The sequence below is a fragment of the Erpetoichthys calabaricus genome, chromosome 14, assembly GCF_900747795.2.
Source record: "Erpetoichthys calabaricus chromosome 14, fErpCal1.3, whole genome shotgun sequence".
Taxonomy (NCBI): domain Eukaryota; kingdom Metazoa; phylum Chordata; class Cladistia; order Polypteriformes; family Polypteridae; genus Erpetoichthys; species Erpetoichthys calabaricus.
In genome coordinates, this window is record NC_041407.2 from 102,046,270 (window position 1) to 102,074,152 (window position 27,883).

A 27,883-nucleotide genomic window follows, 5' to 3' on the forward strand; every position below is an offset into this window, starting at 1 on the left:
ATATGTTTATGGGGAATTGTTTTGAATGCTCACCTGCTTTGGGTAATAAAGTCTTCTTCTTTTGTCACTTCTGTTCTTTTTTGGTTGCCATTTGGGTTTAGGGATGAAGCATCAGCGCCCCCCATAGTCCACACATATTTGAAATGTTTTCTTTGCATCTGTTTTCTCTGCATCAGATCTTTTTTAGACTTTAAATAATATTTGAAATGCAGCTCAAAGGTGCTGAAAGAAGGAGAATTGTTAGATCATTTTAATTTATGAATATTAACTTTACCCAAAATAATCAACACATTTATAATAAATAAATATTCTTTTTCCATGTTTTCACTGACACAATATAAAAATTGTATATTTTGTAAAGTACTTTTATTACTATTCGGTTTGTTATTATTTTCTCTCTTCTTGTCTTTTTAACTCTTATTCCTCACACTGAGTCGACTGCACCTTCAATTTCATTTTTCCTTTGTAAAAGTGACAATGACAATAAAGATCTATCTATCTATCTATCTATCTATCTATCTATCTATCTATCTATCTATCTATCTATCTATCTATCTAAAAAAACTGTAAAATCCTTAAATTTCAAATACACTTCTTGAAATTCCTCAACAACAAAACTTTGCAAATCAATCCAAAATAATTTTTAAAATATACAGCGAACAAACACATGCACCACAGAGACTCTCTCTCAATAGTACAAAAATTTGCTGGAGAAAATTTAACAATAATTTTAATTGATATATCTTTAGCCTTACAGTATTTGTAAAATAATACCTATCAGTAATTGTCCAAAATAAAGGGTGGGGGAGTGCTGGTGTCTTGTTAATCCCGGGACTCATGAACTTGGGATCAATCCCTGCATACTATAAACATGCAAAAGCCTGACATTTTCCATGTTTTTAGTTTTGGCTGTTGGATGTAGGATGGCATGGTGGCGCAGTGGTAGTGCTGCTGCCTCGCAGTTAAGAGACCCGGGTTCGCTTCATGGGTCCTCCCTGCGTGGAGTTTGCATGTTCTCCCCGTGTCTGCGTGGGTTTCCTCCGGGCGCTCCGGTTTCCTCCCACAGCCCAAAGACATGCAGGTTAGGTGGATTGGCGATTCTAAATTGGCCCTAGTGTGTGCTGGGTGTGTTTGTGTGTGTCCTGTGGTGGGTTGGCACCCTGCCCGGGATTGGTTCCTGCCCTGTGTTGGCTGGGATTGGATGCAGCAGACCTCATAGTGTCACATATAGTTATTGTTACTTTTTATTTTTTAGTTTGGCCACACGTCCACGAAGCCCAAAACCATACATCCTAAGATAATTATGAAAATTTAAGGTCAAGTCTTTTCATATTAACCTTTCTACCTCATATTAAAGTGACAATCTGGTATCTACAACATGTTGCTTTATTCTGTAATGAGTTATGCTAACACAAAGATCCAAGGGTGCAGGGATCAATGCTGCCAGATAATCTCGTGTTTATAACTAAGGTATTGATAAAGTTGTTGAAATAGTGAGGCGGGACAATTAGTGCGCCTGCGCGGTTGCCAGGCAGAGTGATTGGCGGTTCACACGCGCGCTCTCTGCTGTGGCGGCGGCGGCGCCGGCGCTTTTTTTGTGTGTACAGTTTGGAGGACGGGATGAAACATTTTTTTCCGTGCTGAAGCGTTTCTTGACAGTGTAACGTCCAGCTAACCAAGGATGCCTAGGGAAATTATCACTTTACAGCTGGGCCAATGCGGAAACCAGAGTAAGTCCTGCACCTGAATTTTAGTAGGCTTCAAAGCGGGATAAATAATGAGAAAGGGTCGAATTTGAACCTGGGGCCTGAAAAAACTCTAGCGATGGTGCGCCGCATAGGGTCTGGGCAGATGGCCTTCAGAGCATGTTGCGCCGTCAGTCTTTTTAAAGAGTTTGCTCGAGGTGGTGTATTGTTTTGCAAATTTGTGACGATGGGTTAGTCCAGTTCCGTTCGCCTAAACAAACAGTTGTTTTCGTTAAGATGTGTGTCAGTTGCGTTGACCGTTAAAGTGCAAGTTATTTTTTTGTAGTCGGACGGCCATTTATTAGACTTTGAAATAACACCAGCGATACTAAAGTCTTTTTAGGTCTCTGTAGCGGTGTTTAACGTGAAAATCGGTTACTGTCCTAGGACACTGATCGGCGCCCGAACTTCATCTCTCATGGGTATACTGCCTCGATCAGTCGTTTGGGGTTTTATTTTCTTTAGATAGGTAAAATTTCATTTTTGGTGTACTGTAATTGTTGGATCTGCTCGAGCAGTTAGTCAAAATATATTTCATCCTGCATTCAAAATGTCATGAAACAAAACCTACTTGTCTACTGTTAGTCTCTGACGAGTTAAATGCTGGAAGCGATTCTGTTTTTTTCTATAGTCCCAGTCAGATGTAGATAGATAGATAGATAGATAGATACTTTATTAATCCCAGGGGGAAATTCACATATTCCAGCAGCAAAAATATTAAATTAAAGAGTAATAAAAAAAAAATGCAGATAAAAAAACAGACAATAACTTGAATAATGTTCAACGTTTACCCCCTCTGGTGGAATTGAAGAGTCGCATAGTTTGGGGGAGGAATGATCTTCTCAGTCTGTCAGTGGAGCAGGACAGTGACAGCAGTCTGTCACTGAAACTGCTCCTCTGTCTGGAGATGACACTGTTTAATGGATGTAGTGGATTCTCCATAATTGATAGGAGCCTGCTGAGTGCCCGTTGCTCTGCTACGGATGTCAGACCGTCCAGCTCTATGCCAACAATAGAGCCTGCCTTCCTCACCAGTTTGTCCAGGCAGATGTAGAAGTCTTTCATGGTTATGCAGTAGAAACACATTCAGTTTGACCCTAGAGGCTTGCATGCTTAGTTGTGGGGGGAAAAAAATCCCATCTTCTGTTGGATCTTTACATTTTTACTTACCTGGCAGTTTATAGTAGTCTGGTATGTACTGAGTACTTGATAACTAGTTGCATTCCTTTAAAAATTGATTTTATTATCTGTGTATTTAGTTGCTTTAGAGAAGGTGAAATTTTAAAGACGAATTTATAAAAGTTTGATTTATTATAAAGTTTAATCCATGTTAAACATATATAGACAAATATTGTAATTTGTTTTTTAAAAATTTTTTAGATTACCTTTTCCTCAACACAAAGCTTATTATTGCTATAATTATGTGAAAATGTAAGCAATCAATTTGGAAATTGTTTGCTTTTTCAACATACATGTGCTGGTCATAAAATTAGGATATCATGACAAAGTTGATTTATTTCAGTAATTCCATTCAAAAAGTGAAACTTGTATATTAGATTCATTCATTACACGCAGACTGATGTATTTCAAATGTTTATTTCTTTTAATGTTCATGATAACTGACAACTAATGAAAATCCCAAATTCAGTATCTCAGAAAATTAGAATATCAATTAAGACCAATGCAAAAAAAGGATTTTTTAGAAATGTTGGCCAACTGAAAGGTATGAACATGAAAAGTATGAGCATGTACAGCACTCAATATTTAGTTGGGGCTCCTTTGGCCTGGATTACTGCAGCAATGCAGCGTGGCATGGAGTCGATCAGTCTGTGGCACTGCTCAGGTGTTATGAGAGCCCATGTTGCTCTGATAGTGGCCTTCAGCTCTTCTGAATTGTTGGGTCTGGCGTATTGCATCTTCCTCTTCACAATACCCCATAGATTTTCTATGGGGTTAAGGTCAGGCGAGTTTGCTGGCCAATCAAGAACAGGGATACCATGGTCCTTAAACCAGGTACTGGTAGCTTTGGCACTGTGTGCAGGTGCCAGGTCCTGTTGGAAAATGAAATCTGCATCTCCATAAAGTTCGTCAGCAGCAGGAAGCATGAAGTGCTCTAAAACTTCCTGGTAGACGGCTGCGTTGACCTTGGACCTCAGAAAACACAATGGACCAACACCAGCAGATGACATGGCACCCTAAACCATCACTGACTGTGGAAACTTTACACTGGACCTCACGCAACGTGAATTCTGTGCCTCTCCTCTCTTCCTCCAGACTCTGGGAACTTCATTTCCAAAGGAAATGCAAAATTTACTTTCATCAGAGAACATAACTTTGGACCACTCAGCAGCAGTCCAGTCCTTTTTGTCTTTAGCCCAGGCGAGACGCTTCTGACGCTGTCTCTTGTTCAAGAGTGGCTTGACACAAGGAATGCGACAGCTGAAACCCATGTCTTGCATACGTCTGTGTGTGGTGGTTCTTGAAGCACTGACTCCGGCTGCAGTCCACTCTTTGTGAATCTCCCCCACATTTTTGAATGGGTTTTGTTTCACAATCCTCTCCAGGGTGCGGTTATCCCTATTGCTTGTACACTTTTTTCTACCACATCTTGTCCTTCCTTTCGCCTCTCTATTAATGTGCTTGGACACAGAGCTCTGTGAACAGCCAGCCTCTTTAGCAATGACCTTTTGTGTCTTGCCCTCCTTGTGCAAGGTGTCAGTGGTCGTCTTTTGGACAACTGTCAAGTCAGCAGTCTTCCCAATGATTGTGTAGCCTACAGAACTCGACTGAGAGACCATTTAAAGGCTTTTGCAGGTGTTTGGAGCTGATTAGAGTGTGGCACCAGGTGTCTTCAATATTGAACCTTTTCACAATATTCTAATTTTCCGAGATACTGAATTTGGGACTTTCATTAGTTGTCAGTTATAATCATCAACATTAAAAGAAATAAACATTTGAAATACATCAGTCTGTGTGTAATGAATGAATCTAATATACAAGTTTCACTTTTTGAATGGAATTACTGAAATAAAATCAACTTTGTCATGATATTCTAATTTTATGACCAGCACCTGTATTTGAATAAGCAATCATTAGATCTCCATGCAAACATTCTCTACAGATAAGTCTTGGTGCAAGTATTCTTGTAATCTGGAAGAAAAGGTAGGTTTATCATGTGGAAGAAGTAAGTACACCTTTACAATTATCACCACTTCAAATCCAGCAAATTAGATTCAGGTGTCCCAGATTAAGTGCCAATCTTTTGAACCGTTTTAGTGAGTATGCAGGTGAACAGTGTCTTATTTAAACCACAGATATCGAGGGTCCGGTGTTCTCTGTGCTGTTGGCGTGTGTGGTGTCATCATGGCAAGATCAAAGGAGATCTCCAAGGCCATCAGAAGGAAAGTTGTGGATGTCTATGAGCTTGTCAAGGGATTTAAAAAGATGCCCAAATTATTTCGAAGTAATCATTCCATTATAAGGAAAATCATATACAAGTGCTGTAAATTTCAAACGACTGCTAATTTGTTCGGGATTGGTTAATCAAACAAATTTGGCCCAAGAGCTTAGTATTTGATGCTAAAAGAAGTCTCCCAAGAACTTCAAAATGTAATTGTGGGATCAGCAGGTAACTTTTGCAACAACTGGTGTCAAAAATGCATGCGTCTGTTATCAGAAAGAGATTGGACAAATTGAACCTGCAGGTGAGGTGTTGCCAGGAAAAAGCCTTTGTTGTTCAAAAAGAACTTTAGAGTAAAGCTTCAGTTTGCCATTAAACATCTAGGCAAAGGCCAGGCCTTCTGGAACAATGTGCTCCGGAGAGCTGAATTAAAGATATTGGTGTTTGGCTATATTAACAAACAAACTGAAGACAGCATTTCAGGAGAAGAATCTCACATCAGCTGTGAAGCATGGTGGTGGATATGTTGTGATTTGGGCCTGAACAACTTGCAGTCATTGAGTCAGCTGTGAATTATGTATTTTATCAAACTGTGCTTAAGGAAAATGTGAGGCCATCTGTCTGAATGTTAAAGTTGAACCCAACAATTTAATTTTGAACATGATAATGATCAAAGCACACTAGAAATCCACCAAGAAAAAGCTCAGAATGTAGAAATGGAAGGTTATGTACTGGCCTAGTCAAAGCCTTGATTTTAAATCCTTTTGAAATGGGCAGGTCATACAAGAAACCCCATAAACATTTTTAAACTGAAGAAATTTTGCATGGAGGAGTGGTCAGAAATGTCACAGAGTTTGATGTCTGAGACAGGTGGATAGTTATACAAAACGTCTACAAGACTTTTCTGCTAATGGGGGCCGGTTCTGAAGCCAACGGTACACTCTTTTTCTGCCAGTATATAATTACATCTGTTTATTTTTGTTGAATAAATTATTGAAAAGGCAACTTTTCCTTTTGTTTTTATTCAAGTATGTGGGCACTTTTTCCAGAAGGCACTGTTTGCCTGTTCAAATATGTTTTTAAAAACAGCAGTTTCCATGGGGTGCACTTACTTTTTCACATGACTATATATGTAGTGGAACACAGACAGGTTGTGATGTGCTTAAGGTTACACAATAAATCGAAGGTGGGAAATTAAGAGACAGCGTTGTGCTTTAGCTATTATATCACATTTAAGCAAATATTTGAAAGCCCTTACAGAATGTGTTAATACCCTGTTTTTTAACAGAGCTTTCTATTTTTCAAATCATTTATGTTTTTTCTTTTTTCTGCAGTTGGTTTTGAGTTCTGGAAGCAGCTTTGTGCTGAACATGGCATCAGTCCAGAAGGAATAGTTGAAGAATTTGCTACAGAGGGCACAGACCGGAAGGATGTCTTCTTTTATCAAGTATGTCATTTATCACACTATGCAATTTTTTTTATAGAAGGAGAATGTTAATGAAGGCCATCTGGATGTTTTAATATTTTGTTTGGAGAACACCGGCACTTTATTCCAGCCGTTGATCATGGTGTGAGGCTGCTTTTCTGTCTGAGGGCTTGGACAGTTTGCAGTTACTGAGGAAAGAAGGTATTATATCTTGTGAGGAAAGCCTACTGGAGAATGTCTGATATGAAATTATTCATGCAGCCTGACTAACTCCTGGACACAGGAGGGTATCTATGATGATGTGGGTTAAACGGGACCAATTCTACATTTTAAAATGGCCATTTCAGAGTCCTGTCCTCATTCCTATTGAAATGCTACAGCAGGATCAGACAGAAGCTGTCCTCGCCAGATATTCCACAAACATAAATGACTTATAACAGCTCTGTAAATAAGAATGGTGTTATGCTGCAGAAGTCTGATCCGCAGCTACATGTTGTGTTTGCGTGAAGATATGAGTAGATAAGAGTGTTTGTTCCTTATTTATTGCATTTAGTGTAGTGAGGTCTGGTAGTTAAATGCTGCAGTGGTGCTTTGTACTTCAGATTTAATTTGTTTCAGGAGACTGTTCAAAGTCCACATCAGTTTTACTCATTAGAAATAATGGAAAGTAAATTAACCCGTTCCCAGACCCTAAACAATAGCCATTTTGATAAACTAAACAGAAAATACACATAATTTAAGGTAAAAATAACACACTGTAATGCACTACATAATAAATTAAAACAATAAATAAAATACATAAATACTGTATAATAAAATGAAGATTACTTTACCTTAGTGAGGAGTGGTAATATCCAGTGTGGCTGGTGGCTCCTTCCATAAACACACCAAATAACACTGGTGTTCTCTCTCCCTTCTGCCACTTAGCACTACTGGTTGAGGGTTTTGGTTCACATTCCCACTTTTCAACGGAGAAGAACCTTTCCAATGTAGTCTGGTGTTTGCAACATTTCTGGATGTTCCTAAAGTAGGCCATCACATTGTCATTGAACAAGTTAGTGCTCCTGTTAACCACTGCCGTGTTAGGATGCCAGTATTCCACAATGGCTGGTGTTCTGGGGCTTGCAGTGTAAACGGCATCTGTTGCTGCTTTTTTTTCACTGTATACGCAGTTCGAATGTAGAAGCATTGGTCGAACTCCGGATCAAATTTCTCTCAAATTTAGTGTTCGAACTCTTAAACGTTTGAAGTTAGAATCGTTTGAAGTACAAGGCACTGCTGTATTTTTTTTTTTTTTGGGCAGGATTTAATTTTTACTATCTTAATATTTCTTTTAATATTGAAATCCATTAGAGTGACATCTGTGTGCTTGTGCTTTGGTGGGTTATTTTTTTCTCTAAAACTGCTTTCTTTATTTACTTTTGTAATAATTTTATATTCAGTTATTTCCCTTGTTCCATCTTGGGTTTGTTCCTACTTTTCTCTGGTTACTGTCAATGCGGATTTATTCAAACCATCAAAATGAAAATACAAAAATACATGCTTATGCAAGTTTGTTAAAATAAAAATGTAACTGTGACTCTTAAGCATCCTTTTACGATTTATTTTAATGAGAAATTGTTTTAGTGCCTTGTTGACATTTAGTGTTGATCTATGAATCGTTTTCACCTGTAGAGGGCATTGTTCTATTGTAGATTTTTTTCTTCTGTGAGGAATTTTCACTTTGTTTCAGTGTACTTAGTGAAAAGTCAAGCAAAATGACACCTTTTACTGCCTTAAAAGATTACAATATGCAAGCTTTCGATGCAACTCAGGCCCCTTCTTTAGGCAAGATGTAGTTTTTCACTACATTCATAATGGCTAACATGGTACTACACCCTAGTATTTCAGTGTACTTGAAAGTGAGAACTCGGTGCTTAAGCTTTTTTTTTTTTTTCTTCAAAATAGTTTTCACGATTTTATTTTTGTACTCAGATATTGAATTTTATGTTACAGTGGTTTAGCTATTTAGAAGGAGAACTGTTCAAATTTTAAAGTAGTAGGTGTCACTTTCTGTGCCTTTATTTTATAAATAACTATTTACATATATATCTTACCAAGCTGCCATCTTTAAAAAGTATATAATGAACTTTTGATGAATACTTGCAATATTTTTCTTGGACTTAATCTATAGTAAGGGTAATTTTGAAAACATATTGCTGCTTTAAATGTATGTTTTTGTTCCTCTCCAGGCTGATGATGAGCACTATATACCCCGAGCTGTGTTGCTGGATCTGGAGCCTCGTGTTATTCACACCATTCTTAATTCCACTTATGCAAATCTTTATAATCCTGAGAATATTTATCTGTCTGAACATGGCGGAGGTGCAGGAAATAATTGGGCCAGTGGATTTTCCCAGGTATTGTGTGAATGACTTATTATATTATGACCTGGTCACTATGTGTAGATTGCCAAAGATGTACATGTTGAATTAATCGGAATCCATAAGTTGTCTAGTATAAATATGTGTTGGGTGTGTTTGTGAGTGTGTTGCGAAGTGAACCAACGTCTAATCTGTTGCTGGTTTCTGCTTTTCTGGCTAATGCGGGTGGCACAGGCTTTGATTTCCCTGTAATGGAAAATAGAATGTTCACAAAATGGATGAATGGATGGAATGTTATAGTAATTGAGGAAATGTCACCTGTTTTCTTATGTTTTGCTATTTTTGCAGATTTCTGTTTCTATAGAGGGAGGGGGTAATAGCTTAATATTTTTTTATTTAATTACAGGTCCACCAGAATTAACAGCTTATTTCTTTTCCTTAGGGAGAAAAAATCCATGAAGATATATTTGATATTATAGACCGAGAAGCAGATGGAAGTGACAGCTTAGAGGTGAGAAAGAACAGAAGCAATTAATAGAAATTCAAAAAGTTGGTATAAGTTAATGAAGTGAACCATAGGGCTCACAACTTTGTCTTAATTTTTTTTAAACAAGACACGGGTAATATTGGGAAAAGTGATGAAAAAACAGATCTGTTAGAGAAATATAATAAATTTGGCATGCAGTTTTTTAATGTAAAATTAATTTTTATGGAAGGTGAAACCTTTTTTCTGTTATCTCTTACATTTACTGCTGTTTGGGCTTCTTTGCATCTTGACAGATAAGTGCACTTGTATCTTGATTTTAAAATATCAGAAGATACATTTTCATTGAATTTATCAATTTTATTATATTAGTTGCCTTTATAAGGAAACTAGAGCACGTAAAAGGTTATTTCTATTCTTGAAAATGAAAAACAAAGTCGGGACCCCACTCTAAACAGTTACTAGGGAGCTACTGCCTTACAGTGGTGTGAAAAACTATTTGCCCCCTTCCTGATTTCTTATTCTTTTGCATGTTTGTCACACAAAATGTTTCTGATCATCAAACACATTTAACCATTAGTCAAATAGAACACAAGTAAACACAAAATGCAGTTTGTAAATGGTGGTTTTTATTATTTAGGGAGAAAAAAAATCCAAACCTACATGGCCCTGTGTGAAAAAGTAATTGCCCCCTGAACCTAATAACTGGTTGGGCCACCCTTAGCAGCAATAACTGCAATCAAGCGTTTGCGATAACTTGCAATGAGTCTTTTACAGCGCTCTGGAGGAATTTTGGCCCACTCATCTTTGCAAAATTGTTGTAATTCAGCTTTATTTGAGGGTTTTCTAGCATGAACTGCCTTTTTAAGGTCATGCCATAGCATCTCAATTGGATTCAGGTCAGGACTTTGACTAGGCCACTCCAAAGTCTTCATTTTGTTTTTCTTCAGCCATTCAGAGGTGGATTTGCTGGTGTGTTTTGGGTCATTGTCCTGTTGCAGCACCCGAGATCGCTTCAGCTTGAGTTGACGAACAGATGGCTGGACATTCTCCTTCAGGATTTTTTGGTAGACAGTAGAATTCATGGTTCCATCTATCACAGCAAGCCTTCCAGGTCCTGAAGCAGCAAAACAACCCCAGACCATCACACTACCACCACCATATTTTACTGTTGGTATGATGTTCTTTTTCTGAAATGCTGTGTTCCTTTTACGCCAGATGTAACGGGACATTTGCCTTCCAAAAAGTTCAACTTTTGACTCATCAGTCCACAAGGTATTTTCCCAAAAGTCTTGGCAATCATTGAGATGTTTCTTAGCAAAATTGAGACGAGCCCTAATGTTCTTTTTGCTTAACAGTGGTTTGCGTCTTGGAAATCTGCCATGCAGGCCGTTTTTGCCCAGTCTCTTTCTTATGGTGGAGTCATGAACACTGACCTTAATTGAGGCAAGTGAGGCCTGCAGTTCTTTAGACGTTGTCCTGGGGTCTTTTGTGACCTCTCGGATGAGTCGTCTCTGCGCTCTTGGGGTAATTTTGGTCGGCCGGCCACTCCTGGGAAGGTTCACCATTGTTCCATGTTTTTGCCATTTGTGGATAATGGCTCTCACTGTGGTTCGCTGGAGTCCCAAAGCTTTAGAAATGGCTTTATAACCTTTACCAGACTGATAGATCTCAATTACTTCTGTTCTCATTTGTTCCTGAATTTCTTTGGATCTTGGCATGATGTCTAGCTTTTGAGGTGCTTTTGGTCTACTTCTCTGTGTCAGGCAGCTCCTATTTAAGTGATTTCTTGATTGAAACAGGTGTGGCAGTAATCAGGCCTGGGGGTGGCTACGGAAATTGAACTCAGGTGTGATACACCACAGTTAGGTTATTTTTTAACAAGGGGGCAATTACTTTTTCACACAGGGCCATGTAGGTTTGGATTTTTTTTTCTCCCTAAATAATAAAAACCATCATTTAAAAACTGCATTTTGTGTTTACTTGTGTTATATTTGACTAATGGTTAAATGTGTTTGATGATCAGAAACATTTTGTGTGACAAACATGCAAAAGAATAAGAAATCAGGAAGGGGGCAAATAGTTTTTCACACCACTGTATATGCTTAGATGTTTAGGACCCACACCACTTACTAAGTTACAGATTCAGTTACGATAAACCGTCATTTGCTCTTTCTGTATGTCTTTCTACCTCTTTTATTACCTGTTTCCTGCCATTCTCTTTTGTACCTCACCTGTCATTGATAAGGTGACTGCTGTACATAGTCATGTTTTCTTCTGATCTTTCTGTGCTAAATAGTCTTATATTATCGCTGTGTAATTGACCTTCTGTGCCTGTTACAGTATGTTTCCTTTCATTACATTTGCAGTGAAACTGAGAGACTTGGCATACTGTGTCTCCTGTCTTTGATACATTCATCCTATTCTTTTTCATTATTTAGTTCTTAACTCAATTTAAGATCTAAATTTAGAAAATTACAGTCCTTCACATGCAATCATAAAAACCACAATGAACTTCGTTTTCAACTCTTAATTCTTCCTCTGCAATTTTTTTTTTGCTTGCTGCTCTCTGGCATGAAATATAGATGAAACTTAATGGTGCGTGTTGAGGTGCTGTTTTAGCAATCACACAGCCTTTTTCTTTAAATAATGTGAATAACTTCTACATTCGGCTTTACCATAATATCTTGACTTACTTTAGAATAAAAGCCACATATTGTATTGTTTCTTCTTTGTATTGTATCTTAGCCAGAAAATCTTCCATAGCTATGATGTTTTAAACTTTCTGGCAGATCATGATGATGATGTATATTTACCCTTGACATGTAATTTGCTGTTTGTGTCATTCAGTGAGTTTAACATTATAATTATAAAAACATTTAAAAATTGAAAGTGTCAGATATTTGGTTTGATAACACAATAGAAAAGTAAGTATTGTAAAATGATCTACTAAAGTGGTTTCTTTTGTCATCATATTAATGTTCAGAAAGTCAGTCTAGAATGATTCAGTGCAGGTTGGAGGTGAGAATGGGATGTGGGAAAAGAAGAAAAAAAGATCAGTGTGCAGGTTCTTTTGCGCTTGTCTTAGTTGCAGTCTGCAGCTTTGAAAGTCAGAGACCTGATGTTATTGCTGTCTAATTTTCATCTGGTTTTAGCATGAAAATATCTTTTTTGTGAATCTCGTACTGTAGGCTATGTAAAATAACAAAACAGGACATAATAGGTGGAAAATAAGCACTGTTTAGAAAACAAATCTTATTTTGTGAGAGTGCATACCTTTAAAAGAATAGTTACAAGAATCTGTTATAAAACACTTATTTCTAGTTACCTTTTGTAGTCACAAGGATGCCTCATAAATGTGGATGGCATATTTTCTTAAACTGAAATCTTTGCTGCTTCAGAACAGATGTATTTGGTAAGTTTTATGACTTTTCATTTCACCTATGGACCCCAGTACTCTTCAGCCCCATTGTAAGGTATTTTTAAAATTTATTAAAGAGCTTTACTTTAAAACACAATTTTATGTGATAAATTAATACATACAATAATTGTGAAGTAATTTCGACTGGAAAAATACTGAACTTCTCCTTTTAATGTATTTTAGGTAGATGAGCTTTCTGAGGCTTGAAATTCTCAGATTTTGTTTAGAATTCATTCAGTTAGGGCAATTGGTGTTTTATTCAATTTTTAGATCAGATTAGTAGTTTACTTTCATTAATAGCTTTCCTTTGTGATTTTATTTTTTGTACAGACGACCCCCGAAATTCGCGGGGTTGCGTTCCTAGAGCACCCGCGAATTTTGGATGTGGTCAAAATAATGCCTATAAATGCCTATTTTTATACTTTAAACTCTAAATATGCCCCCAAAACACTGTAATTTCATTTCAAACTCAGCTTAATACATTACCCTAAAAAAAATGTAAAGGTAAACCTGTATACTGTACAGTACTGTACTGCTATGTCTCCCGCAGTGCTAGAATGTAATATACTGATGCTACCTCTATATGTACTATAATTCATGCAAACGTGTTTTCTTTGGTATGCACTGTTGTTTTCTTTGGTATAAGTAGGGTAAATACGTAATAATTTAGTCAAAATACAGTAAAATGTATGGGTACTCACCAATAATGAATATTGATTGAAGATGATGATGATAAATTAGCTGTGCAGTATGATGAAGGTATGTAATGAAGATAATGACTGCACAGCAAAGGTGCAGAGTGTTTGGGAGGCAGCTTTGGGCTTTAAGAACAACAAAAAGAAAAACAAGAGAACACTCAGCGAAACACTCGAGATACCTACACACGGTAAACTGTTATGATGCCGGAGATGCGTCATAGGGCAGCAGCCAATCAGGAGAAGTCAAGGAGAAATGAATAACACTCCCGGATTGGCTACTTTTACCATTCCAAGCCATGTTTTCCTCTACAGTTGCTTTGTGTTCTCTCTACAGTACAGTATTGCCATGAAAAAAGCCATAAAAAGTTGCGGAGGATATTTGCGGTTTCCACTAACAATTATTAGTTAGGTTCTAAGCAAAAAATCCACGAATGACTGAGGCTGCGAATTCTTAACCGCAACTTTGCGGGGGTCTAATGTATTTTGACGTCAACATATTTGACCACAGTCGAGGTATCTCGGTCCTTTGACTGTATTAGCTAAACTGTCTTTCGTTTTTGGGAAAGTCTGAATTTCATAGGACTCTTTTGTGAAATGTAGACACAGGCTAATGAGGGGGGAAGCAAAATGCCTAAAATGACTTTGACATTGTGGGTGGATTTAAAGGTTTCCTCATGTAGAAATTTGTTGCTGCTGTTTCTATTTTTATATTTTTCAAACCTGAGAATCATGGCAGCTAGGTAGTAGATTCACTCCAGCACACCCCCTATTATAAGAGAATTAAAGTTCTCATTTGGCAGGAAATTGCAGTGTACATGTGTAGAAGATTAAAGAGATTCAGTCAAGCTCGTCTGGATTCAGTTACTTTGCATATACTTAGGCTTATGGCAAATGTTGTGGCTAAAGGGGCTAACTGTAAAGCATCAAGTTGCAAGTTTAGGTACAGCCACTGACTTGGACTGCGCCTGAGACCCTTAGAGGTTTTTAGGCCTGTACAATGCTTGCTGACAAGTTATGGTCAAAGAGATATCCAGGCTGTGGATAAGGTATACTAGTGTACAACTGATGGGTTGAGATTCCGTATTGCCTCAAGGTAATGTAACATTAACTCTTTCAGGGCTGATGACGACTTTTGTCAAAAGGAGGATTTGACAATGGTAAGCAACTGTGACAGAACCAACCATTACGTTTTAGTTGGACTCTAGTTGCTAGAAGGAAAGTTAGATTCATTGGTTTGACCGAGATTCCCTTCACTCTCGTGAATAGCAAGGCGCACACAACTGCAAAAATGTCACTGACATCTGGCGAGAGATCAAAGCGAATGCATAAAGCAAAATACTCTGGACGACGTTTTGCCTATTATCTCTGAACTGGACTATGACTTGTTGGACTCAGTTTTTGATACAAGTGATCGACAAATGAATGTGAGGTTCCAGCTTCAGCTGAGTGGTCCCCAACTAGTCATGGTACTAACAATGTTTGCCAGGGAGGATTGCCACTTAACAATAATAAGAGGTAGAAAGCAGAATACAATGCACTGCCATGTGAAGACAGCCTGGCAGCAAGCCTGCCGCACAATCTTGGCAAACTGGCAGCCACAGCATGCAGCAACAGCCGCATTATGTTGAAAAATATTCAGCCCTCAAAGAGTTAATTCCCTATTTTCAGACATCTGTGTAGTTGTGAATGCACTACTTTAAAGTCACCTCCCATTTGTAACTGCAACACCTTTTTGTCAATTACACTTACGGGAAATTACGGTAACATTCTTGTACATGGTTGAAATGCTAAATTGGAATGATGATGACAAATTAATTCAGCATTTCTTTCTTGTTGGTCAAACAAGAATAATATGTATCAAGGTAATTGCATTAATCTGTTTAGAATATGAAAATAAAATGTTTGGGGTTATGGGTTTGTATTAAGTGGCCTATGTAAAATGCATAGGGGTGAGATGTGTGTGTGTGTTTGTTTTTTTTAAGTGTTTGTTTGTAGACCATTATCTTAGTATGTTTATAAAAAAAGAACTGTTATATATTAAGATGGTGAAGGTGGATTGCCAAACTTGTGCCATGATTTAGCAGCTCAAATGCATCTTCCTTTTAAACGATTGCTTATTAAAGCTCACACTCCTGGATAAAATTCTATATCCTAAATATTTTAGAAGTTTCATGCTCAAACCTCAAGTATTCAGTTGCAAAACAGCTTGTATCCATTTTTATTAAAGGTTAATTTTATTTTGCATTTTAAAAGTATATCTCTAACTACCCGTCATTTAGAGGTTCCTTTTTTGAGGTTTGCTTTTGCTAAATTAAAGCTATTGACTGTTGATTCAATTCCCTTTCATGTACAACTAGAAACAAAATAGAGCACTTTATTTATATTGTAATTTTCTTTCAATACCCTTCAATGTCATATCCTTGAAAAAGTCCATGATATGACAGTTAATTGATATATTGTACTAAGAATTTAGGATGTTCCTTTAAAAGCGCCTTGAGCATGGAAAAATGTGCTATATTAATAAAACGTATAATTATTATTAAATTGTAACAAAGACTTCTTAAAACAAAAAAAAAGCAGCAGTTAAACATGGGGGCACTAAAGTCTATACTCTGTCATAGTTCCTTTTCCTTTGTGTTGCTACATACTGATAAGAACAATGGTCATTGTTCTCTTTATCAAGAATGCAGATGACAACGTGGTAGTAGGACACATGTTTTGAGGTGCTGAACGTTGCTGTGTTCAAATTCTGTGGCATTTTTAGAGTTGTCACTTGTGACTTCTCAACTTCCCACTTTATTCTGTTCATGTAAATTTACAATCAATGTTTTAAGATAAACATGAGATTGTTGCATTTTCAGTATTTGATCAGCACAAAAAACAATAGAGGAGTAGCTCATTTTAAATATAAAAAGCAATCTAAAACAAGTTAAGCATGTTTACAGTGACCCAAAATTAAACGTGGCCACAAAATGCTATTTGCGATTGAGCTAGTTATTTATTTTAATATTTTGTGAGGTAACAAGTCAGCATTACATCACAACTTGAGTGGTTCACATAGTATTGTTTTCTGTGACTTGTCCCACCAGGAGGTAATGCTTCATAGTGTCCATCCATCCATCCATTTTCCAACCCGCTGAATCCGAACACAGGGTCACGGGGGTCTGCTGGAGCCAATCCCAGCCCACACAGGGCACAAGGCAGGAACCAATCCCAGGCAGGGTGCCAATCCACCGCAGGACACACACAAACACACCAAACACACACTAGGGCCAATTTAGAATCGCCAATCCACCTAACCTGCATGTCTTTGGACTGTGGAAGGAAACCCACGCAGACACGGGGAGAACATGCAAACTCCACGCAGGGAGGACCCGGGAAGTGAACCCGGGGCCCCAGGTCTCCCAACTGCGAGGCAGCAGTGCTACCCACTGCGCCACCGTGCTGCCCACCTTCATAGTGTGTTTAAGTGAAATTTCCCATTGGGAAGCTACTACTTTCTGCCTGTCCCAGTGCATTATTTGTCTAAGGTGGTGCGTGGACCAGCATGTTATAGAGACTTAATGGAAGGTGAATGTTCTCAGAGCCTGGTTTTGGGAGAGGAAATGTAAATAGTGACAGTGTGTTAATATATTGTAACCCACTTTAGAAATGATCATATTTGCCACCAAAAAATGTATATTCCAAATCCATCCATCCATTATCCAACCCGCTATATCCAGTCAGTGCATTATGCAGATTGTTAAAGTTAAACAAAGATGTAATACTGTTCTTTTAGCAATTCCTTATTCATCGCCTTGTTAAGTAGACTCGGCAAAGAAAACCTCACAGAGCTTAAACAGTATAACAAACAAGCAGGCAAGGTAATTGGTGCTGATATATGTGATAAAAGTATGTGTGTACTAGGAGGTGATACTGAAGAAAACTGGAAGATATCTCCATTGACAATTAAAAACCGTAGTACACAGCACATGCTGTTCCTTTAGTTCAGACCACTTCAGGGGTTCTTTTATATCAAGTGACATGACTGTCAACTATGTAGGAGCTAAGGATCTTGTATGAATTACATTATAGGGAATACTGAAGTCTTTTTTCTAAAATTTGTTTTTTTTTATTACAGGTTTACTTATTTTGTAATGTAGTGGATGTTTTTGAAGCTGATCACAGAAATATGTGAAGCTTTTAACATATTTAATGTTTCTTGAATACTTTAGATGGAGCATGATTCTTTTTTTTAATGGTAAAGCCTTGAGCATCATTACAATAATTTAATAGTGAAGCCAGTTTCATGTCCTGTGTTCTGTTTAGTAGAAATTTAATTTTTAGTACAGCATAGTCACAAAATCTGAAAGGAAGACATCTTCTTTCCTTTTAAAATGTTGGAAGAATATTTTGTCCATGTATTGTGTTTATACACACTGTAACATTTATTAATCATGATCCTGAATAGATATATACTTAATATTTAATATTTAATGGACAACATAATTTAAAATACAGATATTAAAAATAAACCTAATGGAGTTAATAGTTGTAGAAGAAAACACTATATGGTCTTTGAGTCTTGTAACCCATGCCTGCTATTCATAGCCAAAAATGTATAATAATATTTTGACAAGCATCCTTCCCACACAGCCTTTTTTTTTTTTTTTTTTTTTTTTTAAACACTCCTGAACGATCTTGTTTTTACAGGGTTTTGTACTTTGTCACTCCATTGCTGGTGGTACTGGCTCAGGTCTGGGCTCCTATCTTTTGGAGAGATTAAATGACAGGTTAGTGAATTCTGGTATGTCTGGGGGATTGTTTTGGTTTGAATGTTAATTCCTTCATCCAATAAAAGTGGTTAAATAAGCTAATGGAAGAACACTTGCCCTGTAACATTAAACCACTTTTCCCTTTTTAATTCCATAGGTACCCCAAAAAACTGGTTCAGACCTATTCAGTGTTTCCAAACCAGGATGAAATGAGTGATGTGGTTGTACAGCCATATAATTCCTTGCTGACTTTAAAAAGGCTGACTCAGAATGCTGACTGTGTGGTAAGAGGAACAAAGAGAAAGACACAAGCAATGTTGCCTACACTTGCCATGCATATTTTTTGCTTGTTATTCATCTTGTAAATGCTATTGATGTGATTCCAGACTATGAAGGAAACTGCAATTTTAATTTGTAACTGTCTGACTATTCTGAAAAGATGAGCTCAGCCACACTAACATAATAAGCAATATAACATTATGGGGAGGAAGTGCTTGCATGTCATCCTGCTTAAGGGACTCTGACAGTTGCTGATGTTGCAGATTATACTTCCATCCATTTATTTTCTAAACTGATGTCTGTCTTAATACAGTAATTTAAATTTTGAACAGCAGCAATAAATATCTCAAATTTATAACAGTATGGAATTAAAATATTAATATTCAATACAAACTTACCTTAAACATCAGACAAGAATCCAGAGCTGCAGAATTCTCATTCACTCTTATGGGCAATTTTGTACATTGGGTGTTGGGTAGTCTGAATTCATTAATGTTTTTTCTACCTTACAAGGGTCCAAGTGTGCTCTATAGGTCACATTTTACATTAAGTGGAGTAAAACCCAACATCAGTTTTTGAAGTGAATGCTTATGAATTTCCCATCGGGATTAATAAAGTATCTATCTATCTATCTATCTATCTATCTATCTATCTATCTATCTATCTATCTATCTATCTATCTACATATGGCATTTTTCAGAAATTCACTTGAAGAAAAATGCCTGCAGCAATATAAAAACTTGTCAATGTAAGGTCATATTTCTTCCTGTGTGAAGAGCACTTTTCTCTGTGACATTGCATTTAATAGAGTGGTGTGTCTACTTTAAAATACGAGTGTAATCTCTGATGTTGTGCTGGTAATTCTCCAGTTACTCCTTTTGTGAATGACCTATGCTCAAGCTGAACTACTTTGAACAAGACTTGAAAAGGAGATGAAAAGATTGCAATCTCTTAAATTAAAAGTGAGGACATACAGTTTAATTTGATGGCGCGTGGCTATACCACCTGACATTAAAAAAGAGAGTGCCATTGTTTAATAACTCTATTAGGCTAGACTTATAGATTTTTTTAGCGACTTCTAAAAAAACAGATTAAAAAAAAAGGTAATTTTACTATTGTTTTGCATAGATATCCAGTTTTGATGCATCACAAAAAGTATGTTAAAAGAAACAAACTTAACATGGTATCTTGTATAAATGCTTCAGTTCCAGTTTTAGCCACCTTCAGCTCCATGCTCATAGACCTTTTCTATCTAAGGAATGCCTTATTTTTGTATTTTCCAACATTAATTCTAATCCTATTGAAAAATGAGCCATCAATTTCTCATATTGTCACTATCGGAGTGGCTAGTAACTTTGCCAAACCTTAATGACTCATCAAATATTAACACAAATGTGTGTTCATTATGTGTCTTGGTGAAAAGCTGAGCAGACCAGACTGTTTCCCACTGTCCAGTTGCTCCCTTTTCAGCTGAGAAATCAAAACCTCAGTCTTTTCCCAGTAGGTCATATTCTGGACAACCGTCATGGGTTAATGTCCCCCGAACCACGCCCACATTCTGCTTCTGATCTGAAGAACCAAGAGTTCTAATCTGAGATTCTATTTGATAAACTATTCACTCTCCTGGAGAGCTGGACCCTCATCTCTGCAGAGGAACTTCATTTTAGGTTGCAACGATAAATTAAGAAGGTTGGGGGAAGAAGGGGTTCATCAGATAATAAATTGAGAGAGAGTCCATCTAAGTGTGGCATTTAACGTGGCTGTCAACTGAAAACCAGCTTTGACTCACACAGAAGTCTTACAGCTTCTTTGGGCTTTGTGGGCAATTGCTTAGTATGAAGGTGACAAGGTTAAAGCTTGACACATGAATGTTCATGAGTGGTCAGTCCTTTATAAACCATTGTTTCATCATAAGATGCCTGATGTGAGAGAAACAAGTTCCCTATTAGTTCCACTCAAGTCATTACATAGTGGCAGCAGTGACCATTATGTAAACCCAAAAATACTTAAGAATAATGGCCCTCATAAATAAAAGCACAGAATGTGTGAAACACTTGCTGTCTTGCAATTGCATTACAGGAAAGAGCTGGGAGGCTTATTGCATGGGCTTACCCTGTAATGGTGTGGTGTTTCCAGAACATTGGTGAGAAGAAAAAGTAAGATGGGGAGTGTTAGGTGTATACTCCTGTGCATTTTGTAGGAGGTTATTAGACAAGGGGACGTATGCTTAGTGGAATTTCTTTATTGCTGTTTTCTTTCCCTACATGTAACATAGGTGTACACATACAGTTTAAGCAAAGTAATCTGAAAGGGCAAAATTTAGACTTGTTTTTTTTTTTTTATGGTTGCACACAATTAGAACACTTTGGGAGTAATATAAGTAGCTTTATACATGATAACTCAAAAATGAATTGCTTTATCCAAATGAAGATTGGCACAGTTGCTATTATTATATGCTAGACACCTAAAGAATTTGAGCAATATTGCTGCTGTAAATTTTGCTCTTTATATACAACACAGAATTGTGTGTGCCCCATCCCCATCTGCAGAACATATGGGGAAGGAAAATACAGTTTTTAACAAGATATCATTCTTACATTTCCTTCCTTCCACTTATTAAGTACCAATCTGCAGTATTTTCCTGTTGACACTGTAGTAATCATATATGGAATGTTATGTGACCCTCCTTTATCAATTTTCATTTAAAGAAGTCCTTGATGTTAATGTACTTGTTAGCTGTTTTTGTACTTGGGTTGGAGCATCCCAACCCACAATAAGTATAAAGTAAAAAGTTAAAAACATGATAGTGTCCTGAGAGTGATAGTAAAAATAAGAATCTTATTTTACTCCTTAGGTTGTGTTGGATAACACTGCATTGAATCGGATCGCCACAGACAGACTGCACATTCAGAACCCGTCATTTTCGCAGATTAATCAGCTGGTAAACCCTCTTGCTTTTTTGTTTTACTGTAAAACTTGAAGCTCAATTACCGATGTAAAAATAAAATTTCAAATTAACCTAACTTTACTTTTTGTTACTGGGTTGCAGGTCTCCACCATTATGTCTGCCAGTACCACAACTCTGAGATATCCTGGCTATATGAACAATGATTTGATTGGCTTGATTGCGTCCCTGATTCCCACTCCCCGCCTGCATTTCCTCATGACCGGATATACCCCTCTCACCACGGACCAGTCAGTAAGTCTCTTAAGTTGTGGGGAGTCCAGTGAGCTGTACTTTTTTTTTTTTTTTTTTTTTCTTCAATCCATGATATTTTATTATTACAGCATTTGAGGTATAGTATGAAAAAACTTTTAACATTAGATCTACCTAACAGCTGATATCATCTGCTCATTCTGACAGTCTTTTCTCTATTCTCCAATTCCTTCACATTAAAGGCTAACCTAGCAAATGCAAGCTAAGCATCAAGTTGATTGTGTTTCATTTAACCCATGAGAAACAAGTTTGTTATTTAATGATCAGCTCACTGTTCATCTCACACATATGTCCAGTCTGCATGTGGGTGTTGTTGGCTAAATGGGGCAAGGGAACACAGCCGGTACCCATGCCATGCTGAGATGGAATATTCCTGGAAGAGCATGCATATGTCTGGTTTGCCATCATAGTGACAGCTCCTAAGTAAGATCCACATCACTATGAATCTCTCTTCTTCTGTTTGTGCTATGACAAGTATATACCCAAGTGGAATAAGTGGATGCCATTAATAGTGGACAACCCTCATTGCTGCCTTCCAGTGGCCATCTTTTGAATTAGTTTGACTTTCTGGGCTCTTGTCATGATACTTATGATACACAATTGAGTTCTTTTTGTTCTGATTTGACATTTGTCAGTTGGCTTTCCAGATGACACAACTGTGGAAGTATTTAGACACAAAGTATTTTCAGTTAGAATTGGTGCTAGATGGAAGAAGAGATGTTTGGCAAGGTATTTTGTTTCAAACTGAGTTCCCACTGAAAGCTTAGAAATATGTGTTTCCGCATTATTGTGCTTCTCAAAAAATACAATTGAATAAAGTGAACTTCCTGCTAAAGCTAACAAGACTCGCCAGTTAAACAATCCTTAGGAAAAGTTTCACAATGTATTGTATTCTGTGCCATGTAACAATCATTATTAGTTATCAGTTGTTTGGAACCTTTGTTAATGTACCCCAAAGTATATGTATTCTTATTTATTTTTTTATTCCTGTAGTAATAATTTTGGAAAAAGGAACAAAAAAAATAATCTTGCTTAGAATAAAGGTCAGCACACATTATAGGTAGTAGACATTCACAGATTTAAACTGGTTGGAGAAGACAGACCTCTCTGATAGCTACACCATTTAGGGCTAGTCAGGTTATGGTCTGCTTGAAGGTTCAGCAGGGGGACTAAGCATAATTGGGACAGAAAATGGTTACAACATTCAATTCTTGTGTTGTCTATTTCATGGATTTTTCAAAACCAGGTTTAGTGAACTGGAACGAAAAGTTTCACAATGTTTGTGAAGTGAAAGCCTTGCCGTTGCAGTTAATGTCCAATACTAAGGTGACAAAGCTGGTACTTTTTCGGATCAGAAGCCACAAGTCTGTTTGAGGATGGTGAGGCACAAAATGGAGGTCTTCTTTTTTTTTTTTTTGGGCTAGTAACAGAGTTATTTCATAACCATACATTGAGAAGGAAAAACTTTTTATCAGAAAATTGAGGTTTGTAAATCGACAGGTTTGCAGGCCATTTTCCTCTTCTGAATTCTGGGACTCAGTGTAACTGGGTGTTTTGAGCAGAATATTGTAGTTAACAGGAAAACAGTATCTGAAATGAAAGCAGTCTTCATTAAGCTCTGAGCCCTGCAATTTTGGATTGTCACTCTTTTTGGTTAATAAGGGGATGATTTCTAAAACATCTGGTTGCTTTCATGCACTAAAGTGTAATTTCTTGTGCCAGATGAAGAAAATTTGTCTGTTAGCCCTTTGGAGGTTAGCTTTTGGGGGTTTGTGGGGATGATAAAAACAAGCAGACTATTTGAAAAGCTTTGTCCTTTATGGGTAGTCTGGGCAAGGGGAACAATGTTTTAAAAGAGGTCATGATTGGCACTGTGCAGGTGAATGTAAGAAATGAAATGAAAGTTAAGCAAATTTACCTGTTTCTACTCAAATCATGTCCACTTTCATGGGAAGTACCAAGGGCATCCCATAACCCCCCAGTTGCAGTCATGCAGTAGTGCTGGAGGGAGTTGATAATTGTAAAGGAGGACTTGCAAGTGTCTGGCGAGTCAAAAGACAATTGAATTGGGACTAAAGTTAAGTACGCTAACCCTCTCATGCAGTCATTTTCTAACTTGAGTGTCTATAAAAAATAAAATTGTGTACTAATAAAAATTTGTTTAAAATCTGTTAACCCAGTGTTTCCCAACCTTGGTCCTGTGGCCCCTTGTGGCTGCAGGTTTTTGTTCCAACCAGCTTCTGTTTTTAATTGGACTCCTGGGCTAATTATGTGATGTTATTTCCCAAGTTCTGTGTTTTGGGAACAATATAGAAATTAGAAAACTAAGTTTGGTAATATATATATATATATATATATATACAGTGGAACCTCGGTTCACAACCATAATTCGTTCCAAAACTCTGGTCGTAAACTGATTTGGTCGTGAACCGAAGCAATTTCCCCCATAAGATTGTATGTAAATACAATGAATCCGTTCCAGACCATACGAACTGTATGTAAATATAAATAAATATGTTTTTAAGCACAAATATAGTTAACTAAACCATAGAATGCACAGCGTAATAGTAAACTAAATGTAAAAACATTGAATAACACTGAGAAAACCTTGAACAACAGAGAAAACTAATATTGCAAGAGTTTGCGCTATACTGTAGCCTTATGACCCGATCGCTGTAAACACTTTTTTTTTTTTTTGAGTTTTAAGCACAGGGGAGAAAAGTAACATTGCAACAATTCACGCTACGAACCGAAAAATGAACATTTGAAAAATCCGTAATACAAAAACTAACCATAAACCACCAAGAAAACTAACCTTGCATGAGTCGAGTTCTGGCATGAAGTGAGGAGGAACTGGGCGGAGAACAATCCGGTCTCGTGACAGTTGAAGACTTGTTGCGGGATGTAGCCTTCATCCTCCACTAATTTTGTGAAATTTTTCATGAATTCTTTCGCAGCTTCAGCGTCGGAACTAGCAGCCTCTCCATGCCTTACCACACTATGAATGCCACTTCTCTTGTGAAACTTTTCAAACCATCCTCTACTGGCTTTAAATTCCTCACTTTCACCACTCGTAGAAGGATAGTTTTGCAGCAAATCGCCATGAATCTTCCTGGCTTTCTCGCATAACATCGCCTTGCTTATGCTAGTCCCCTGCAAGTTGCTTCTCGTTCAGCCACACTAGCAACAGTTTTTCCACCTCTTCCAGCACTTGAGGCCACTGCCTGGTTAACGCTGTAACTCCTTTTGCAACATCAGCTGCTTTAATAGATTCTTTCTGCTTTAGAATAGTCGAATCGTAGATTTTGACTTCTTGTACTCGGCGGCAAGATCAGTAACATGAACGCCATGCTCGTACTTTTCAATAATTTCTTTCTTTACTTCGATTTCAATTTTCTGCAAAACTTTCTTCTCACCACTCTTCACTTGCTTAGAAGCTATGGTTAACTGCAAAAGCACACGAAATACTGTAGAGCACAAAGAGTTCACAGCGAAAGCACGTGCAAGCAAGCACGCACGTCTGACCGAGAACAATGCAACGTGTGCGGAAATCATCGGCGCGCACAAACCAAAAGGGAAACTGGCTTGTTTGTATACCGAGTGTGTGGTTGTGAACAGAGGCAAAAGTTTGGCAGACTTTTTGGTCGTAAACCGATTTGTATGTGTACCGAGACATTCGTGAACCGAGGTTCCACTGTGTGTGTGTGTGTGTGTGTGTGTGTGTGTGTGTGTATATATATATATATATATATATATATAAATGTACCAAGCAGTTATATGGGAATAATGTATTTTTTTCTTTTTAACAATATTTTCATCTTGATTTTCATTCTACTTTTCGAGGTCTTCTAATTGTTTAATTAATCCATTATTTACTAATTAGTGGGTCTGACGCTAAAGCAGTTGCAGCCTTTCATGATTCCGTGTTGTTTGCCAGCGTGTCTGCTCTGCTCATTTTTAATTGTCATTAATAAGATACAATGAAGGGGAAAAACTGCACAGAGAGCAAAATATAATGAAATCAACAAGAGAGTTAAGCATTTAAATCTATAGCAAAAGCAGACATATTTCTAAATGTCTTATGAATGTAAAAATCCTGCTGCTGTGCTTTTCTGAATAAAAGAAAAATAATACCAGCTAATTAAATGAGATCAGTGTTATCAGGTGTTGTCACTGATTAGGAATCTCGTTGGAACAAAAACCTGCAGCCACAGGGGGGGCCACAGGACCGAGTTTGGGAAACACTGTTAACCTATTCCTTGACCTGTTATTTATTTTTAGTTAATTTAGCAAGGCCCTGTTTATCCCCTTCGTTTTAGCCAAGACGTGTCCTAATTTTTTAAAACATTTTTAGATTTATATATAGAGAAGCTAAAGGAGTGATTTACTTGCGTTGTGGCTGATAGTATCTTCAAGCCAAATGAGAGAAGCAGACTTGCTGGTCTTGTACATGATGTTGCTGTTACATCATCACCCAGGACCTTCCTGTTTTGTCAACAGGTGGCCAGCGTACGAAAGACCACAGTTTTGGATGTCATGAGAAGGCTACTGCAGCCAAAGAATGTAATGGTGTCCACCGGCAGGGACCGACAGACCAATCACTGCTACATAGCTATTCTAAACATCATCCAGGGTGAAGTGGATCCTACACAGGTAAGACCCTCATTGCCCTGGTTTACCAGATCTGGACATGGAGCTTTTTCAGTGCTCTTCACTAATTAGATACGGTAGATCCGGCCATAATTTCAGTAAGCTCTTTACTGAGCCTCCCAATTGCTTCTGTAATAAACTTTAGTGTATATTTTTCAGGTTCACAAAAGTCTCCAGAGGATCAGAGAGAGAAAGCTTGCTAGCTTCATTCCCTGGGGTCCAGCCAGTATCCAGGTAGCCCTGTCCAGACGGTCCCCCTATCTACCTTCTGCTCACCGGGTCAGTGGACTCATGATGGCCAACCACACAAGCATTTCCTCTGTGAGTATGAGCTGAAAGAGCAGCTGTTGAGTCTAAATCTACTTGGGAGTCAATGTATGATCAGTGGTTTGCTATGACCACGTTGTGTAGTAGAAGGTGAAGGTGCAATAAAATTCAGATCGCTATAGCAGTGTTTGTGAACTTGACAAGCAATTGGCGCCTTCATGCCATTAATAGTCTCGCTTGGACTGTGTTTTGGGAAGGAGACATTTTTATGTCCTCATTTTGTCTTTTTCTTTTTTTGACCCCTTCAGTTGTTTGACAGGACCTGCCGGCAGTACGACAAACTGAGGAAGCGCGAGGCTTTCTTGGAGCAGTTCAGAAAGGAGGATATGTTCAAAGACAATTTTGACGAGCTGGACAACTCCAGAGAAATTGTGCAGCAGTTGGTGGATGAGTATAGTGCTGCTACCCGTCCTGATTACATTTCTTGGGGTACACAGGAGCAGTGAGCTTTGGGGAGACATTGCTGGAGGGAAGGACCGTGTAGGGTAGCATCACTTGTATGTGTTGCCACATCTGAGCAGATCTTGTGGCCGATCTGTGCCAAAGCACTTTATACCAGAATGCACTCTTTTGACTGTTTTTAGAGTAATTTCTCCAGAGTTGTACCTGTGAAATCCAGTGGTTAGTTGTCATAATTACACCCCCCAATTGCATTACTGGAGTCTTGATAATGAGAGACACAAGCCATGTTTGAGAACATTTAGCTTACATTTCTCTATCCCTGCACTGCGGAGGCGTGGTAGGAATTCATTTGTTTGCTATTTTCTCCTTGTGTCATTTCCATTTATGTCATCCTGGTGTAACACTCTTCCTCTTCTTGTCTCAGTTTTGATGGCTTTGCTGAAGCAGTTTACTAATCTTGTTGCCATTTAAATTTGTAATTTTCCTTGTATATTTTTGACTTGTCAATCAAATAAATGGCTTTGCAGTTGTCATGCATACAGTACACTACCACTGGATGCGACGTTTCTTTTTATTAAAGCAGTATGTGGGGTTGCAGGTCATTAAAAAGGGGAGTCCACAAGCAGGGAGCACTGAAACCCTCATAGGGTGGACAAGTGGGGTTGTGGAATACTGATGGGCACCACTTACTCCAAATTTACTGTACAGTGCAAGTAC

At 37.8% G+C, this 27,883-nt stretch overlaps 1 protein-coding gene across 1 annotated transcript; it reads left to right on the forward strand.

Moving 5' to 3' along the window:
* The first annotated feature begins 1,563 nt into the window (after window positions 1–1,563).
* On the forward strand, window positions 1,564–27,718 carry tubg1 (tubulin, gamma 1). Its single transcript, XM_028818732.2, has 11 exons — window positions 1,564–1,730; window positions 6,480–6,592; window positions 8,803–8,970; window positions 9,377–9,445; window positions 18,230–18,309; window positions 18,449–18,575; window positions 21,425–21,511; window positions 21,620–21,769; window positions 26,288–26,440; window positions 26,597–26,758; window positions 27,013–27,718. The coding sequence occupies exons 1-11, from the start codon at window positions 1,682–1,684 to the stop codon at window positions 27,208–27,210; spliced, it is 1,356 nt and encodes a 451-aa protein (XP_028674565.1). The 5' UTR covers window positions 1,564–1,681; the 3' UTR covers window positions 27,211–27,718.
* The last annotated feature ends 165 nt before the right edge of the window (window positions 27,719–27,883 follow it).

What these genes read in the sequence shown, in the direction of transcription:
- tubg1 (XM_028818732.2), top strand. Translation starts at nt 1,682, where the DNA reads ATGCCTAGGGAAATTATCACTTTACAGCTGGGCCAATGCGGAAACCAG. An exon ending in GGGCCAATGCGGAAACCAGA is followed by an intron (nt 1,731 to 6,479) that starts GTAAGTCCTGCA and finishes TTTTTTCTGCAG; the next exon opens with TTGGTTTTGAGTTCTGGAAG. An exon ending in ACCACACAAGCATTTCCTCT is followed by an intron (nt 26,759 to 27,012) that starts GTGAGTATGAGC and finishes TGACCCCTTCAG; the next exon opens with TTGTTTGACAGGACCTGCCG.